General features: G+C 38.7%; 1 protein-coding gene across 1 annotated transcript in view; it reads left to right on the top strand.

The window, feature by feature from the left end:
- Window positions 1–36: 36 nt before the first annotated feature.
- The window catches only part of POP1 (POP1 homolog, ribonuclease P/MRP subunit), a 31,697-nt gene continuing 12,080 nt past the window's right edge, over window positions 37–19,653 (top strand). Inside the window, exons 1-11 of the mRNA XM_045560709.1 lie at window positions 37–124; window positions 1,660–1,794; window positions 4,181–4,348; window positions 5,405–5,580; window positions 6,789–7,037; window positions 10,272–10,359; window positions 10,816–11,003; window positions 11,798–12,054; window positions 12,168–12,261; window positions 15,855–15,966; window positions 16,542–16,661. Coding sequence (XP_045416665.1) covers window positions 1,662–1,794; window positions 4,181–4,348; window positions 5,405–5,580; window positions 6,789–7,037; window positions 10,272–10,359; window positions 10,816–11,003; window positions 11,798–12,054; window positions 12,168–12,261; window positions 15,855–15,966; window positions 16,542–16,661 — 1,585 coding nt within the window. The 5' untranslated portion in view covers window positions 37–124; window positions 1,660–1,661. The remainder of the gene's footprint in view (window positions 125–1,659; window positions 1,795–4,180; window positions 4,349–5,404; window positions 5,581–6,788; window positions 7,038–10,271; window positions 10,360–10,815; window positions 11,004–11,797; window positions 12,055–12,167; window positions 12,262–15,854; window positions 15,967–16,541; window positions 16,662–19,653) is intronic.

Raw genomic sequence — 19,653 nt, 5'->3', positions numbered from 1 at the left:
GGAGGAAGCGGCCGGGCTGGCGCATGCGCCGTCCAGCTCGCTTGCTCTCCGTGTTGCCTTAGTGGTGACTGTCGTCGCCGTGGCTTGTCATTCTGACCCCGGGAGCCCTCAGAGCGTCCGGCAGGTAGGTCATGAGAGGCTGGTGCGTTCCGGGGCCCGCGAGTTTGGGGGAGTGTGTGTGGCGTCTCACTTCGCGTCTTCTCTCCCTCAGACTCGGCTGACCTTCCCTTCTTTCCCTGCTTCGTGTGCTCGGGGCCCCTCTTGCCCGTGCCTCATCTCCTTCGGCCCCTGCCTACTACGGCTGTCATTTCCCTCTATTGCCCCTCCGGGCGGAGGCCGTCCGGGGCATGGGCTTGCACCCGCCCTTCTGGCACGCCGAAGGAGTAAGGTGGGTCATTCAGGGACCGGCTGAGACCTGGGCGTTGTCCACCTTCCCGCTCTTCCTGTGTTCCCTTCTCTTGAGTGGTCCTCGGGCTTTACCAAGGACTCTTTGTGTCTGAACAGAGCCCTAGTGCCTGGGGATCTGATTTCAAAAAGATAGTGATCTAGCTAATGGCCCAGATCCCTTGTGAAATTCTGCTGTGTCAGAAGGGATGGTACTTGGCTAAATATTTCTTACCTTGTTAATATATGCACTGTAGGCAGGAGTCACGTCTTCATTTATGCATGCGTGCGTTCATTCACAAATAGATATCGAGCCTCTACTTTTTGCAGGGCACTCTGCTTAGGTGCTGGGAATGCAGCAGCGAAGAAAGGTACTGTCTCTGCCCTCCCTGCTTCCAAAGCATAATATAAGAAAATCTCCTTTATTCCCTCTCACTTTACCTTACATACTGCTAAGGTTTTGGCTTTCCTACTTCCCGCTCAAGAACCTTCAGATAGATCTTTTTCTTCGGTTTGGGGCTTCTGCTTGGCCTTCCCTTGCCTATTCAATATCATTCTCTTCTACTCTCTCTTCCCACTTTAGTAGTCCAGAGTCTTCACTCCTGTATTTACACAATAGATTGCTGAATTCTTTCTTATCTATCCAAATTCCAGCTAATTGTATTACTGTTTTCTGATTGACTTTTCCTGCCGATTCACATTTTTTCTTTCCCTTCTGCAGTTTCCTATTGTGCTATACTACAAAATTTAGTATTTTATTACATGTGGTCTTATTCTCTAATTATTGTGTGTTTTAAGAATAGTGAATAGAGTCATACTCCTGGTTTGAATCCCTCCATGTTCACAAGTTTAGTGACCTTGGGCAGGTTATATAACCTCTCTGTGCTTCTGTTTCTTCATTCATAAAGTGAGGATCATACTAGTACCTCCCTGATAAGAGTTGTGAGAATTAAGTGAATAAGAGATATAAAATAATGCCTGACATACAGTTCTCAATTAATGTTAACTACTTAAGATGACTGAATTCTTTAAGGAATTAAAAAATTTTTTACCTCCATAACAATTTTATCTCATTTTTCATTGTTCCAACAGACTTATGTAGTGTTAACATTTGAATTGATTTAATTATTTGCCAGTGCAAACTGGAGTGTGCTAATAGTGTCTCTTCCATAACAAGTTTATTTTGAGTCACAGAAATACTTATTCATTAAATTTATTTTTATTTTTGAATGGAATTTTCCTTTCTGTGTGTTAAATTTATGGCTTCCTTTCCAGAAATGTCTAATGCAAAAGAAAGAAAACATGCTAAAAAAATGAGAAACCAGCCCACCAATGTGACTTTATCCTCTGGCTTTGTGGCTGATAGAGGTGGAAAGCACCATAATGGGGGTGGGAAACCTCAGAAACAAGGTAAGGTGTTCACTGTGCTCTCTCTACTCCCATTTGGATTAAATTGCTTTTGCCAACTTCTTTTGACAGTCATTATCTAGTAGTAAATGAGCTGAATTAAAAACAGATACAGTAGACCCTCATTATTCTCGAATTTGCTATTTGCAAATTTGCCCACTTGCTAAAGTTTATTTGTAACCCCAAGATCAGTACCCACAGAGATTCCGCAGTTATTTGTGGACATGCACAGAGCAAAAAGAATTCGAGTTGCCCTGTGTAGACATTCCTAGCTGAGGCTCCCAGCTGCCTTCCTGTTCTAGCCCTCCCACGGAGGTGGCCGGAGGGTGGAGGCAGTAGAGGAGCAGTACAGTGCAGGCAGGAAGCTCCAGCCTTCCTGGGGTTTGAACTTCAACTGTCTCCTGCAAGTCACTCAACACTTCTGAACTTCATTTTCTCTTTTGTAAAATAAAGGAAATAGAATCTGCCAGGATGAGTTGTTTTTAGGATTAAAGATTATAATCTATGTGATATATGTATCTCCTAGGAGGAGTGGTTCTGTGTTCCCTAATTCATTGCTCACTATGATTTTATACAACATAACTACTACGGATAATGAAAATTGACTATACATATTTTAGAGCCGATATATTTGATTTCTACCTTAACATCAATTATTATTAAATTACACTTCTGCATTTCCTGAGAGAAACACAGTATAGTAATCATACCAACGTTGATGCCTATACCAGGTGATAACCTTTCACATATATTATCTCTTTTAAGCCTCACAATGAAAACCTTGTTACATGTTCTAAGATTATAGTGGCTTATTAATTAGCATCACAATGGAAATAAGCAGGAACACCATAGAATTCTTTGCTGATTTCTTCCTTTGTTGACAGTAAGATATTTGATGTTGTCTTAAAGTCAGAATGGTTTGAATGCCCACACACTTGTATAGAGACTGCTTTTATTTCCTTCCTTAATTTAGCACAGTGGCTCTCAACTTGAAGATGTCAGAGAATTAGACTGAATTAGAATTAGGCTGAATATACAAAATCATGTGGATTTTAGTATTTAAGGGAGTGTCATTTGGGCTGCTATAACAAAATACAGGTTGGGCATCCATCCCTAATCCAAAAATCCAAATCTGAAACTTTTTGAGTGTCGACATGACGCTATAAGTGGAAAATTCCACACTTGACTTCATGTGATAGGTCACAGTCAAAACAAAGGTACACAACACATAGTTTATTCAGCATTCCCAAGGGAAAAAAGGCCCTCGCAGTCCCATTAAGCTGTGACATATCTTGTAAGCATGCCCACGAAGGGTTATAAAATGGCACATGTGCAGGCTGGAGGCCTTAATGGTGACTATTTTTTTACTAAGTACTTATCTGTGAATAAGTGTAAGAAAATGATTGCTGATCGGTAGCGTATAAAGTCAGAATCAAGAATGTTGGCGATGCCAAACAACCACAGATTGTCCACATAGGTGGCTGAGGTAGTGACACCTTTGCTTTCTACTGGTTCAATATACACAAACTTTGTTTTCATACACAAAAATATTTAAAAGATTTTATAAAATTACCTTCAGGCTATGTATGAAAGGTATATATGAAACACAGTTGAATTTTGTGTTTAGGTTTGGGTCCCATCTCTAAGATATGTCATTATATATATGCAGATGTTCCAAAATTTAGAAAAATCTGGAATCCAAAGCACTTCTGGTCCCAAGCATTTTGGATAAGATATACTTAACTTGTACCATAAACTGGGTAGCTTGTAAATAACAGAAATTTATCTCTCATAGTTCTGGAGTCTGAAAAGTCCAAGATCAAGGAGTCAGCAGGTTTGGTGTCTCATGAGGGCCCACCTTCTGGTTCATAGACAGCACCTTGCTGTGTCTTTACATGGTGGAAAGAGCAAGGGTCTCTCTGGGGCATCTTTCATAAGGACACTAATCCCATTCATGAGGACTCTGCCCTCATGGCTTAATCATCTCTCAAAGGCCCACCTCCTAATACTATCACCTTGGGGGTTAAGATTTCAACATAGGAATTGGGGAGGGGACACAAACATTCAGACCATAGCAGGGAGCTTAGATTTAATATTTATGTGGAGAAAATTTCACCTATATCAGTTATATTCAAGGTTCTTTATATATCTTGCTGAAATGGTTACTTAGTATGCTACCTACTAGCTTTATGACCTTGAGCAAGTTAATTTACCTTCCTACCCAAGATCCCTCTTTAAAAAGAGGTAGTGATAGTTACCTTATACGGTGGTTGTAGGACTAAAAACATGATCAGTGTTGCCGTCCAACAAATGTTAGTTTTCCACTGTAATTTTTATCTCTGATAAGAATGACGTATTTCTTTTTGTTTTCCTTTTGAAACTATACTAGAACCTCATTCTGGAACTTCACGACAGCGACAAACCAAAATCACCGCCCATTCACTGCCTGAACCTCATGTGAGTGAGCAGTCTTCCTCCAGAGTCACGTTTAAAAAAAAAGGAGGATGGAAAGCAGGTCCCGAGGGCACTTCTCAGGAGATTCCCAAGTATATAACTGGTAGGTATTGGTAAAGAAGTGAAGCTGGATCGTATTATGAGCCCTTTGTTTCTAGTACAGCCAGGTATGCCAAGAAATTGCTCTCTTCAGTGTCTTGGCTCTGCCTCCCCAACCCTCTCCTCTGCTCCTTCCACTTTGGGCCCTTCTCACCTCTAGCCTGGACTTTGGCCATAGCTTTTTTGGGCCTGATGGCTCCTCCTTCTTCAGTTTCTCTCCCTTTCTCTTACCCATCTTCTTACAAGTCTTTGTGAACTATTCTACCTTGTCTTAATCTCCTGCCTCTACCCCTTTAAATATGCTGTCCACACTCAGCATGGCGTTCTCCGAAGATGGAGCCAAATTTAATACACTCTAATGGCAACCAAGACCTTTATGTAAAGGGCCTGTCTCCAGGTCCTTTCCAGCCTCATCTCCTGTTCTCCCCCAACATCCCCACCCATCCCCACTACCACATTAAACCTCATTCTTCGTACACACCTCAGATGTGCCTTCTGGTCTCTTTTTATGCCTTCTTGGAGGAATTCACTTAAATTTTCCCAACACCTTGTTTAGTCTTCAAAAAAAGAGTCTATTTTCGATAAAGAAAACTAATAATAATGTTCACATATTTAGAAAAAGTAGAAAACATTAAGAAAAAAACCTCTTGGAGTCAAAACTACTGTTAAAATTTTGTTTTTTCTTTGTTTTTCTGTGTGATTATTGTACTTAAAATGGTTATGATTATATTGCATGTATACATATTGCATGTATTATACTGCATGGAGACCCCTGTTTTTAAAATCTCTGTAAAACTTATTTTTAAACTTTTTTTTCTGATTAGAAAAGTGAATCTGAATCTTTGTAGAAAATTTGAGAAATGTAAAAGTTGAAGAAAAATAATCTCAAAATGGTATAACAGAAATAACCACTATCAGTGTTCATCTAAAAGGGGGTTAGGGTGGTGGGTGAATTGTAAGCTCATGTACTTCACATCTGTCTTCCTTCTGAAATCCACCAGAAAAACAATCTTGTTGATTTAAGACTTGTTTTTAATGACATTGTCATTTCCTTCAACAGCTTCTACTTTTGCTCAAGCACGAGCTGCAGAAATCAGTGCTATGTTAAAAGCTGTAACCCAGAAGTCTTCTAATTCACTGGTTTTCCAGACTCTGCCACGACACATGCGACGGAGAGCCATGAGCCACAATGTCAAACGCCTTCCTAGACGGTTACAAGAGATCGCCCAGAAAGAGGTAGGAGTTTCATGTAGTGTAAATGTTTAGGTTAATATTTGCTAGAAGAAATTAAGAAGTATTAACCTAATAGAATTTATTAAAATGAAATCAGAAAACAGCATACTTATTGTGGCATGCTTTTTTTTTTTCACATATTTTTGTTTTAATCATTATCCAACCCTCCATACCCCTGCCCCCAGCCAAATTAGCAGGCAATTGGACATTACAACTGCTTTGAAATATAGCATTTGGAACTCCTGTCTTTTAAGGGTATTGAATAGTTGATATTCCCCTCCCACATTTAAAAAAAAAATTCTGACCTCTTACCAGATAAGCAGTTGTGGATCTGTGTTTTGGGGGTGCGGCCAGCTTGGGTAAGCATCAATGCTTTAGCATTTGCCTTTTGACTTTTTCAAAGTTGAAAACTTGGACTTGGTTTTAATTTTTGTATAGTCTAACTGTGTTTTCACTTTACCAAAATTCTGGACTTGAACATTCTAAGGTTGTTTAAGCCACCCGTGTCTTTACTAATTATCGAAATCTATTGAGCAGACTTCTATGTACCAGTAATGCCAGTGGTGGGTTAAAGTTCAACAAGGTAAGGTCCTTATCCTTAAGGGGCTCACAGACTAATGGAGAGTAATTTTCTTCACAAAAGTTTAGCTTGGTTATGGAAGAGATTAAGAGTGAAAACTAACCAGGAATTTAATACTTTCTAGATTTAATGTAAGGTCTGTTTCTCAGTAACAGCATTTAGCTTTTGACTGTAGCCTAACTGAAATAAACATGCAGGTTTTCCCCACTTTTGTGTTTTTGGTGTTAAGTTTTTTGTTTAATTACAATCTTACAGGTTAAAACATCAACAAGAAGCTAGTATTTGATTTATCCTCTCTTGCTCTCTAATATTAATAGTCACATTAAGCTTGTGTTACTGTGTTGGGCATTTTATAAGTATTTTAATCTTCATAGTCCATGAAACTGGTCCATCTGGTACGTGATAGAACTGTGCTTCCTTCCCAGGTTTGGTTGTCTCTAAAACTTCAATTCTTTGCATTGTCTCCCTTCTCTACTTACATTGGAGCAAACACCAAGTTAAAAAATTAAGCAAACTGATAGGGTCGATAAAGTCCTCCTCTAAATCTTAAAATTATTTGTTTGCATTCCTAAGTTAACTTTGTTCTGTGATTCTTACAAACTGAGATCTGCCTCTCTTCTTGAAACTATAGGCGGAGAAAGCTGTACATCAGAAAAAAGAACATTCAAAAAATAAATGCCATAAAGCTCGGAGATGTCACATAAACCGGGTACTAGAATTTAACCGTAGACAAAAGAAGAACAAATGGTTAGAAACTCATATCTGGCATGCAAAGCGGTTTCACATGGTCAAGAAGTGGGGCTACTGCCTTGGGGAGAGGCCGACAGTGAAGAGCCACAGAGCCTGCTATCGAGCCATGACGAACCGTTGCCTCCTCCAGGTGAGCTTTTCCAGTGGGCTTTCTTTTTTTTTTTGGTTTAGACCCTTTTTGGTATGGACTTTGAGAATAGTTCCTGGTATGTCAAAGCACTGTTTTTGAGGTTAATCATTTTAAAAATGATTCCTAGTCATGAAGCCCTTTGCTAGATGCTGGAGATGAAGCAGCCTAAAGTTCATGAAGGAGACTGACATGAATCAAATAATTAGCCAAGTATGACTGTAAGGGAAAGCACACAGTATGTATGACAAGCCTGTCTAACAGAGGAACCGGAAGGCTCCCTCTGGAAGTGATGTTTGAGCTGAGCTCTCAGGGATAAGATGGGAGAGCAGGGGAGGCAGAAGGAAGCCAGAGGAGAGTGAAGAACTGAAATAAATTCTTTGTGACACAGATGAAGAGAATGAGAGCAAGGCTAACATCAGGGTGAGGTTAGGCTGGAGAAATAAGTAGGAAACAGACCATGCAGGTCTTGTTGGTAATGTTCAAGATTTCTTTGTTTTAATCTAGTAGTGATTCATAATCAACAGATATTTGGGAACCTGCTGTGTACCCTGAGAAGTGTTCAAAATGCTGGTCTGGGTGCTTATGATTCAGTGGGATGTGAGAAGGATGTTTTAAATTTTAAATTCTTTGAGAGGACAGTCTGTTTTAAAGCCCCTTAATAGTATTTATCTGATTGCCACCTCTCCCCAGTAGCCAATTCAGTTGCTTTCTCTTTCTTCCAGTACCTTTTTAGAAATTGCTCTTTGAAGCAAAGGGCATATCTTTCAATGGCAGGACGGCCTTGGCCAAGTTTTGAAAGCCACTGGTGGTGGTGTCCTCTGATACCCCTTGAGAGCATTATAGCAGAATAATCAATACAAGAACCTTTTTTTAAAAATTGTGATAAAATATACATAACATAAAATTCACCATTTAAGCATTTTTAAGTGTACAGTTCTGTGGCATTAGGTACATTCATGTTGTACGAGCATCACCATCATCCATCTCCAGAACTTCTTCATCTTCCCAAACTGAAATTATAAACACTTCATGCCCTCATTCCCTCCTCTCCCCAGCCCTAGCAACCACCATTCTACTTTCTGTCTTTTAACTTGACTCTTACAAGTACCTCATATGCATGGACTCATATAATATTTGTTCTTTTGTGACTGGCTTATTTCTTTAGCATAATGTCTTCAAAGTTCATCCATGTTGTAGCATGTGTCAGAATTTCCTTCCCTTTTAAGACTGAATATTTCATTGTAGGTATATACCACATCTTGTTTATCCATACATCTGTTGATGGACACTTGGGTTACCTCTACCTTTTGGCTGTTGCGAATAATGCTGCTGTGCACATGGGTGTACAGATATCATTAGAGTCCCTGCTTTTAGTTCTTTTGGATATATGCCCAGAAGTAGAATTGCTGGATCATATTGTAATTCTGTATTTAAATTTTTGAGGTACCACCTTACCATTTTCTGTAGAAGCTACACCATTTTACATTCCCACCAGCAATGTGCGAGGATTTTAATTTCTCTACATGCTCATCAATACTTGTTATTTTCTGATTTTTTTTTATAATAGCCATTCTAATGCATGTGAAGTGAATATAAGAACCTTTTAAGAGCCTTTGATTTGAGAACTCAGCAGACATCATAGATTATAGTTAAATTCCTCATTTACATTGAGGAAGCTGTGTTCTAGAGAGAAAAAGTGACTTGCCCAGGTCACACAGTTTGTTGGTGACCTAGATAGCACTTGGGCAGCTGATTCCCTGGCCTTTTTCCACTACACTCTGCCAATGAATTACTTCTCATTTTAGGCAGAATTTTTGCTGAAGTTATCAGATATTAACATTTGATCAGTCCTAAGTAATGAAAATAATAGCTAAAAATAACAGATATTTTTGAGTGCTTGATATATGCCTAGTGCTATTTTAAGTGCTTTACATGTGTTTACTCATTTAATCTTTACAACAACAGTATGAGGTAGGTAGTTACTGTTATTTCCATTTTACAGATGAGGAAACTGAGGTACAGAGGGATTAGGTAGTTTACCCATGACCGTACAGCCAGTGATTGGTGAAACTGACATTTGAGCCTAGGTAGCCTGACTCCAGAGTTCCATGCTCTTAACCATTATTCTCTGCTGTCACCTGGTTGTACAAATTCGGTGAGATTCATCTGGCCACTGACAGCTGAGCGTGAGTCACTGTTGATGGGAAGATTTCCATGTGTGAGTGATCCCACTGATTAATGTGAGTTGTCAGAATCGTACCTATAATTTGCCTTTTAGTTCTAGTTGCTGCACTGAAATTGCTTAAAGGTACTATGGCAGAGGAGTTGGTTTGGGGGATCAGTGAGCCTGATTTGAGTGCTGGCTTCTCCACTTACTGACTATATGGCTGTGTTCAAATAACAATCTCTGTGTCCCAGTGTCCTCATCTGTCAAATAAGATAACCATACTTGGTACATCAGGTTGTTGGGAGGACTAAATGACAATCCATGTAAGGGAATTAACTCAGTGCCTGGTACTTCAGTGACTATTAACTGTTATAACTATTATAGCTGCTGTTACAACTATTAAGTACTTTTAACATTGATTTCATTAAGTCAGTCTGATCCTTCTTCATCTTAACTAAATTTGTAAGTTATTACTCTTATTTTTCTTTGTACATTGCTTAGTCATAGTTGCACATCATGGTCAAGATTGAGCATGGGAGGAATATGGGATAAATTAATTGTAACATTGTATCTCTAGGCTCACTGTTAAGTAATCTTGGGGTCCTGAGTTAGCTAACCAAAGGGAGCAACCTTAGCATAATTTTGCAGAATTTATTACTAGCTTGCTTATTCTACTCTGGTTTCTTACTTTGTCTAGATTTTGGAGATGAATGGTCCTTTACTTAGAAGCACCAGTTATGTGCCCTTTGTAGAACTTGCCTATTAGAATATGGGATAAAACACAGATTTTCTTCATAAAAAGAAGGACACCGTAACTTACATTTTAAATGGAGATTCATTTTGGTTTTGATTCAGATTGGTTTAAGAATGTTTGCTAATGAGATAGAAATGGACAGGTTTAGTTTCCTCCCCTCCCCATCATCTTTAGATTTTAACATGAAAACAGCATTAGCAATTTTTTCTTTGTCTTGGACCTCTACAGCTTTGTTGATGTGGCTTTTGTCTTCTTAACAGTTTTGCACCATGTCAATTCCCAAGTATTTAATTGGGTCTCCCCCTTTGTGCAGGATTTGTCCTACTACTGTTGTTTGGAGTTGAAGGGCAAAGAGGATGAAATACTAAAGGCACTTTCTCCAATGTGTAGCACAGACACAGGTAAACTTGTTTCAAAGCTGAGTCCTATTTTAGTCTTTGTGTACTTATTCATTTCATGAACAAGTGTCTACCGTAAGCATTTTGGAATTTAATCATGTATAAAAATGTGTGGGATACTTCTTGTTCCCAATGAATATGTTAATTTAAGAAAAGTTGGGGTAACTTTTAAATTTGTAACATTGCCAAGTATAAAGTGAGACAGCAGTTGTTCTGAGAGAGTAAACTTAGGCAGAAAGAAACTTGAAACTCTCATTAAATCATTCATTTAATAAATATTTATTGGGAACTTACCATGTGTCAGGCTTTGATCTAAACAACACTCAAAACCAAAACTTCACCCCGATGATTTATTAATAATTTAATATTTATTGATAATAAATAACAGGATGGCTATCAGGAAGTAGGATTGCAGTCTCAACACTTGGAATCATGGAATTTTGCTTTTGTTTATGTCAGGATTGACGTTTGCAGCAGTTCACTGCTTATCCGGAAAGCGCCAAGGGAGCCTGGTGCTTTACCGGGCAAATAAATACCCCAGAGAAACGCTTGGGCCTGTTACGTTTATCTGGAAGCCTGAGAGGACCTCTAGTGATGCTTCTGAGAGCAGGCAGTTGTGGATCTGGCTGCATCCAACTCTTAAACAGGTACAATCCTTCAGGTTATTTTTCTGTCATTCTATCACTACATTCTTGATTACCATTGGTAGTCAATACTATAGAAATTAAAATAGTATAAAAGTTTACCTGATAGATATTTGGATGGGGAGGGAATTGTATAAATATTGAATGAAGCAAATTAAAATTTTTTAATTTTAATTTTAAAACATTTAATTGATAAAATTTGAATATATCAGAGATATACAATGTGATGATATGATATACATAAACATTGTTTAATGATTACCACAATCAAATTAATTAACATATCCATCACCACCCATGCTGTACATAACATCCCCAGAACTTGTTCATTTCTAGAGTGAAGCAAATCTTGACCTCTCATTTTTTAGTAAGTCATAAGCAGAAGTAGAGATGAAAACTAACCTTAGGCTAATGATTTGAAGTGTTGAATTTGGACTAATGCTTCTGTTATTCCTGAATTGGTTCTCTGATAACTACGTGCTTGGTAAAGCCTTTTTAATAATAAGAAACTGTCTTGAATAATTCTGATTATTTTTCACACTGTATTTAGCTTGGCTTCCCTTCTTTAGCATACTCACTGCTTTTTTTTTTTTACATTTGGCAAGATTATGTTGTTTCAAGTACCATGTACTACTTAGAAAAACCAAAAAAGCCTTTTAATGATGATAAATTTAATTTGTGAAGGGATAACAAATGTGAATTTTTAAAGGGATAAAAAATAACATAAACTTAACCAACTAAATTTGTAAGAATATGTTTAAATTTCAAAATTTAAACATGTTTAAATATACCCTTAGGATATCTTAGAGGAAATAAAAACAGCGTGTCGTTGTATGGAACCCATCAAATCAGCTGTCTGCATCTCTGATCTGCATCTGACATCATCCCAAGAAAAAAGCCAAACTGAACTGCTTGATGAGAAAATTGGCAAGAAAAGAAAAAGGAGAGATGATGGAGAAAATTCTAAAGCAATTAAAAAAATTGTCGGTGATGGAACTAAAGATCCATGTCAACCACACTCTTGGATCTCTCCAACCACAGGCATTATAATCAGGTATGGGTTGAATTTGCTGAACATTTTCAGTGAAGACTCATTTTGGCCAGTGGCACAGACATTGTATGTGATGATATACAATTTTCCATTTTAAAACTTTTTCTCTTTTTTAGTGATTTGACAATGGAGATGAACAGATTCCGGCTGATCGGTCCACTTTCCCACTCCATCCTAACTGAGGCGCTGAAAACTGCGTCTGTCCACATGGTAAGAGTAAATGTGACTGTAATGTTTTACTCTAGTCTTCTTTTTCTTGGCAAATTTTTGAAACCTAATATGTAATTTGGTAACATTTTGGGCTATGGCTTTTGTTTTTATTTTAAGAGATGGGATCTTGCTCTGTCTGTTGCCCACGCTGGAGTGTGGTGGTACATTCATAGCTCACTCCTCAGCTTAAGCGATCCTCCTGCTTCAGCCTCCCAAGTAGCTGGGACTACAGGTGTAGGTACCCACACCTGGCTAATTTTTTTATTTTTTGTAGAGACAAGGTCTCGCTATGTTGCCCCGGCTACTCTTGAACTTCTGGCCTCAAGCTATCCTCCTGCTTTGGCCTCCCAAAGTGCTGGGATTATAGGTGTGAGCCCCCACACTCAATCCTGGGCTATGGCTTTTAAATGCTTATTTCCCTACTTATGCTTATTATCAGAGATTTTATCTTCTACTTCTCCTAGAAGAACACATCTGAGTGGATACAATAAATAAATTGACTGTTATTTAAATACAGACTGCTCTTGCAGCTGTGAGTCTTGTAGAAGGGTCTTAACTTCTGTTTCATAGGTGGGAGTCCCTAAAATTTCTGAAATTGTGTGCCAGTGTGTGTTTGTACTTGTGTGATGCATGTTTTCTGAGGCTAGTTTTAGGGGTTTACGATCCCTAAAAAGGCTAAGAACATCCTGTCTAGCTTAGCATTTCCAAAAGAACTTTCTATGAGGATGCTGTTCCTTTGTGCTGTCCAGTATGATAGCCACTAATCATGTGTAGCAATTGAGCATTTGAAATGTGTCTAGAGTGACAAATTGTACCTTTATTTAATTTTAATTAACTAAAAATTAAATTTGAATAGCTTGTTGTGGCTAGTGGCTACTATGTTGGACAGCATAGACCTAGAGCATAGAGACTAGATAGGAATCCACACTCTGGATTCAGAGCCTGTTTGTTTTCCTGTCTTACTGCAATTAACTTTTTAGTTTCTATGCCTCTCACAGATTTGACAGGGTCAAATATGATAGAGCTGAACAAATTTTGAGCATTTAGAAGAAAGATGCTTTAAAAAGCTACTTCTCTTCATCTTTTTGTTTTGGAGACAGTATCTCACTCTGTTGCCTGGGCTAGAGTGCAGTAGTATCATCGTAGTTCACTGCAACCTCAAACTCCTGGGCTCAGGCGATCCTCCTGCCTCAGCCTCCCGAGTAGCTGGGACTATAGGCATGTGCCACCACACCTGGCTAATTTTTTTATTTTTTGTAGAGACAGGGTCTCACTCTTGTTCAGACTGCTCTCCATCTTCATTGTCTCCACAGTCTCAGCCACTGTTGTCTTCTTGCCTAGAATACTAGAGCAGCTTCTTAACTTTCCTCCATTATTCCCCCATTTTCAGACCATTCTCCATGCAGGAGGCAAAGTGATCTTTTAATAATTTATTTACATCTTGTTGATTCCTGATGAAAGGTTTTTGAATAGCTTCTCATTGTATTTAAGATAAAATTCAAAGCCCTCAATGTGAACTGTGTAATCTCTCTCATCCCTTCTTGCTTCTGAGACCTCATCTCTCCTCACCATCCACACTGTAGCCATGCTGGTCTTTCAGGTTCTAGAATGTGTCAATTCTTGTCTCCCTTAGAGCTTTTGCACCTGTTTTTTTCCCACCTGCTGAACATTCTGCCTCCACCACTGTTTGGCTGAACCTTCCTCATTTTTCAAGTTTCATCTATATCATTTCCCACTAGGATCCTTTCCTTTTTTTTTTTTTTTTTTGAGACAGAGTCTCACCCTGTTGTCCGGGCTAGAGTGCCATGGAGTCAGCCTAGCTCACAGCAACCTCAAACTCCTGGGCTCAAGTGATCCTTCTGTCTCGGCCTCCCAGAATGCCAGGATTTATAGGCATGAGCCACCACACCCAGCCTAGGATCCTTTTGTGATTCCCCAAGTTAAATTATATCCCTTCTGTTGTTTTCAAAGCATCTTGCACATTTCCTTTTATATGTATAGATTTGTTTGCATGTTTATGTAATGTCCATGTCTCTCAGACTGTGAGCTTCATGAGGGCAAAGACAGAGTTGGTCCTGTTCTTTACTTTGTCCCCAGTGCTTAGCACGGTGTGTGACATAGAGAAGGTGCTCCATGGTAGCTAACAAGTTGTGGAGCAAAGATTTGAACCTAAGAAGTTTAGTTTCAAAGCGTGTACGCTAAACCACTAAATTGTGCCTCCTGAGTTTCTGTGAGTAAACAGCGCCTATGTTACAAGTTGCTTCTTTAGAATCTGTAGGTGCACATCCTACTTCAGTGAACTTCAGTATGAATCATGGCTATAGGTTCCCTTCTTGGCAGGCACATGATACTTGAAATGCTTTTTGAAACCTTGCTCAAGGCAAGGCGTGGTGGCTTTTTGAAACCTTGCTCAAGGCAAGGCGTGGTGGCTTATGCCTGTAATCCTGGCACCCTGTGAGGCTGAGGCGGGCACTGCTTAAGCTCAGGAGTTCAAGACCAGCCTGAGCAAGAGTGAGACCCTGTCTCTACTAAAAATGGAAAAATTAGCTATTGTGTGCCTGTAGTCCCAGCTACTCAGGAGGCTGAGGCAAGAGGATTACTTCAGCCTAGTAGTTTGAGGTTGTAGTGAGCTATGATGACACCACTGCACTCTACCCAGGGTGACAGAGCAAGACTCTGTCTCAGGAAAAGAAAAAGAAACTTTGCTCAATTTCTAGTTCTCTCCAGAAAGAATATAAGTGTTTGTATATCTTATTAGACATTTCTAGGAATACTATAGTAGTAATATATCCTTCATCTGAAGATTTCTTCTAAAGATACTGGTTTGGTTTTCCTTTGGTGAAGAATGGGGGAATGTTGCTTAATTGGAGATGATGAAGTTGGCGGTAGTGGGAAAGGAGTAGGCCTCTCTTGTTGGTACTGTGCTCAGGAGAGACTGAGTGTGAAGTATCTTAGGTAGGTAGTCCCTCTGAAAATCATGGATGACTTTCCTGGTATGGGAAATTTTGAGAGAAGTGTAATACAGTGTGGCCGGGCGCGGTGGCTCACGCCTGTAATCCTAGCTCTGGGAGGCCGAGGCGGGTGGATCGCTCGAGGTCAGGAGTTCGAGACCAGCCTGAGCAAGAGTGAGACCCCGTCTCTACTAAAAATAGAAACAAATTATCTGGCCAACTAAAAATATATATACAAAAAAAAAAAAAATTAGCCGGGCATGGTGGCTCATGCCTGTAGTCCCAGCTACTCGGGAGGCTGAGGCAGTAGGATCGCTTAAGCCCAGGAGTCTGAGGTTGCTGTGAGCTAGGCTGATGCCACGGCACTCACTGTAGCCCGGGCAAGAAAGTGAGACTCTGTCTCAAAAAAAAAAAAAAAAAAAAAAAAAAAAAAAGAAGTGTAATACAGTGTCCTTGCCTCTAATTAGAACAATAATTAGTCTGGTATTAATTAGTATGTTAATATAGTGGCAACTTCCATGGATCTCCCATAACGCGTTCATTCCCACACAGAAAAAAAAGGTGGGGCCATATCACAATCATAACGAAATTATTAATTCTGATCAATTATTTGTCTAATGAATAGGAATTGTTATTTTTCAGGAGAGAGAGGACACAGAGAAGACCCCTCACCGTTGGTGGATTGAAACCTGTAAGAATCCTGATAGCATTTCCCTTCATCGCAGACAAGAAGCCATTTTTGAATTGTTGGGAGGTATACATAGGGAATACTGGGTTGTCCTGGGGAGGGAACGAAGGGTAGGAAGGGGATTAAAAGAACCTTTGCAGTTGGGCCTCTGACATGTAGTGTTGTTTTTTAACTTGCTGCTCTTTGTTATGATGCAGCCAGAGAAGCAAGTAAAAGAACTCAGTGAGTAGACACTATATGTTGATGTTTGGTTATGAAACAACAAACAAGTGAGATGTTCAAATCCTGAATAACTGGTGTTCTGATATTATACATAAATGCATATACCCAGGTACTGACCTAAAATGTCTGCTTACCTGCATATAACTGCATTTGTGCTCACAGTATATGTGTTCATGTCATAAAACAACCCTTTTTATGTTTAATGTTTTTTGCCAGGAACTTCCCTCTTTATGAATGTTAATTTATTCTCTAAGAGTATCGATGTGAACAAAGGGAATACATGTTTTTAAATCTTTTGCCCAAGAAGAAAATTTCATTAGAAAATCTGAAAGATTTCAAAATATAAGCAAAGATGTATATATTATGAATGACTTTCTGTATACTTTTTTTTTTCTTTTGTCTTTTTGTTATTGTTAAAGGAGTAACATCACCAGCAGAAATTCCAGCAGGTACTATTCTGGGACTGACAGTTGGGGATCCTCGAATAAATTTGCCTCAAAAGAAGTCCACAGCATTGTCCGATCCAGAAAAATGCCAAGGTAAAGTCTTGAAACACCCCTGGTTTTCCTTATTATTTTGAGCAATCCAGTCCTGTTGGAAGAATTAGGTCTCTGACACATCTGTAATGACTTCATCTGTAAAAAATTAGAGTGGTCTTTACCTGCCTACCTTATAATTATGGTGGTTACAATCATCAGTGGAAATGGTATGTGTGGAAGTGTCTTTTAGCTATAAGGATCAGGATAGCCTGATCCTTATGTTCCTTTTATTTTTTGAGTTCTCTATTTTTAGTTTCTAGCAAAATTTGTCTCTCTGCAAACTGGGTTCTCTGAAAATGTCTGGCGTTTCAGAATTTTAATTGTGAGGAAGGGATCTGCACCCGAAGCTGGTCTTGTGCTCAGTGGAAGCCTCTGTCTGACCATACAGATGATCCAGGTTCGAATCCTGGCAAGGCCATCCCAGGTGCTGGAGTGTAAGACGTTTTGATTTAGACTGAGTAGAGTGGCCTGAGAAAGTTTTTTGGCTGGGGTGGTGTAGCATGGTGGGTAGGGGGCTGGCTAAAATTTTAGTGTGATTTGGAATTTGCAGCAATTGTAATTGTATCTCATTGTATTTACTGTCATTTAGACACGATTAATTAGAAGAAAAATTAAAATTAGTTTGCAAATTTTTGGAGAAAAAATACAGGTTTGTGTCATAACAACTTCAGGGTTTTTTTTTTTTTTTTACCTCTTCACATGTAGTAAGCTTATTAAAGGGGCAATAAATTACGGTCAGAACTTCACGTAAAAGGTAGATTGGATGAGAGAAGAGTTGGAAGATATATAGGTAAGTTAGTTAATTATGGAGCCTAAGACTTTAGTCAATGAATCATTGCCTCTTTCTTTTGTTTCCTTTTCTTTTTTAATGCCGAAATGGTCTGGTGTAACATAAAAGTTGCAGCATTTACTACACCATTAGATGTTGACTATTACAATCACCTTAAAGCTATAGTTGAAATCTACTTATTTCTCTTGCTACATCAAATCCTTTTTTGGAATGAGGAAGTTATGTATTAAAGCCTACCTTGAAAAATATGATTTAATTTCTACTATAAAAGGTTACCATCTTGTTATTGTTATAGTATTTCATTAAAACTTGTTTTAAGTAATTTCTGTGAATAAGTATTTTATCTGGTATGTCAGCTACATAAAGAAGTAAACATTTTAAGGAATTAGTATTATATTAATATTATTAACACATGTAACATCTCATCTAGGAAAACTATTCAAAACTAAAGTTAGAAATATACTTTGATGGGCTCAGTAAATAATAAAAGATTAATCCTTAGAAGAATTTCAACATCACGCTGTTCTGAAACTTAATTCTCTGACGTGCTACCAATCTGTCTTTCTATATCTGAAGTCATCCTCTGCCTGTTTTGACTTTAACAAAAAATACCAGTTCTAGTACTGCTTAAACCATAAAGAAGGGTTTGCCTGATTCAGATAACAAACTCTTTATCTTCTTGTGTGTACTGGGAATTAGAGAGATTTTAAAAGGGAAAGTACATGAAGAACCTGAAGTGGTGATGCATATTCTCAGAGATGAACCTACATTGACACGTTATCATCACCCAAAGTCCATAGTTTGCATTAGGGTTCACTCTTGGTGTTCTACAGTCTATGGGTTTTGACAAATGTATAATGACATGTATTCACCATAGTAGTATCATATACAGTGGTTCCACTGCCCTAAGAATCCTCTGTACCCTGTCTATTCATCCCTTTCTCCCCACAACCCCTAGCAACCACAGATCTCTTTACTGTCTCCCTAGTTTTGCCTTTACCAGAATATTATATAGTTGGAATCATATAGTATGTATGATTCCCTTTCAGATTGGCTTCTTTCACTTAGTAATATGCATATAAGTTTCCTGCATGTCTTTTCATGGCTCGATAGCTCATTTCTTTTTAGCACTGAGTAGTATTCCATTGTCTGGGCATACCATCTACTTTCTTTTATCTATTTATGATAATTTTTTAGAATATTTAAAGATGAGGTAGTGCTTTCCTGTGCCTTTATACACTAAGTATCAGCCATCTCTTTTGTCTGCAGCTCAGTCTGAATAAAGTCCCAATTCTGTCACTCAAAACTGTGGCAGCACTCCACAGGAAAGCGCTCTGGGCAGACCACCCCTGTTGGAAAGGGAGCTTATTTGCTCCTAGACAGGCCATGTGAACTTGTGCAGCACACAGCACTGTCGCTTGAGAGTCTGTTGATTATTATCTCCATGAGGAAGAGCAGTGCGCTGAAGCATTGTGGCTTTTAATTAAGCAGCTTTCATTTCAGATATTTTCATCAATTTAATTTTCTCTGGCATTGTTCTCCCCTGAAATCTGTCACACTGTGGCCCAGTCACTTCTAATTTACATTTTTTCAAGCCATCAGACCCACGCAGGTATGTGCCTTTGAGTGATGTTTCTGTGTTGGCATTTTCGAACCATAACCCAAACTCATAAATTATCTAACTTTTTTATTTATTTTTCAGTCCAACAAAATAAGATTTGGAAGAGTTTTTTCCCCTAGTGATTAAATGGCCACATGTAGGAAGTCTCTTCCATCAAGAAGAAGTTCCTTCTGCTTTTTATTAGAGTACTTTCTAGCATGGTGTGGCGTATTTAAAAGGGTGAAATACCATGTTTCACAGAAAATATGCTTATTTTAAAGGAATAAAAAATTCATTTTACAGAAAGGAATAAATAGTTCAATAAAAATGAGTAATCAGAGACTTGAAATATGGGGCAGAAGAGGATGATACCTGTTGGCTCACCACCCTTGGGTTAGGAATGATACAAAGTCCTGAAGCCAGTGGCTAAAATATGGCTTGTGCTTATAATATGGCATATTATTAAGGAATTGTTACCTCTGCAGTGGCGCCTAGAATTTGATTATCTTAAATGTGAAATTAGGCAGTTCTATAGAGCTGCAGTCCCCATCCCCTGGGCCACGGACCGGTCCTGGTCCATGGCCTGTTAGGAACCAGGCCAC

Source organism: Lemur catta, chromosome 9 (genome assembly GCF_020740605.2).
Source record: "Lemur catta isolate mLemCat1 chromosome 9, mLemCat1.pri, whole genome shotgun sequence".
Taxonomy (NCBI): Eukaryota; Metazoa; Chordata; class Mammalia; order Primates; family Lemuridae; genus Lemur; species Lemur catta.
Note: the sequence above shows the minus strand (reverse complement) of the source record. Positions and strands in the feature narration are given on the sequence as shown.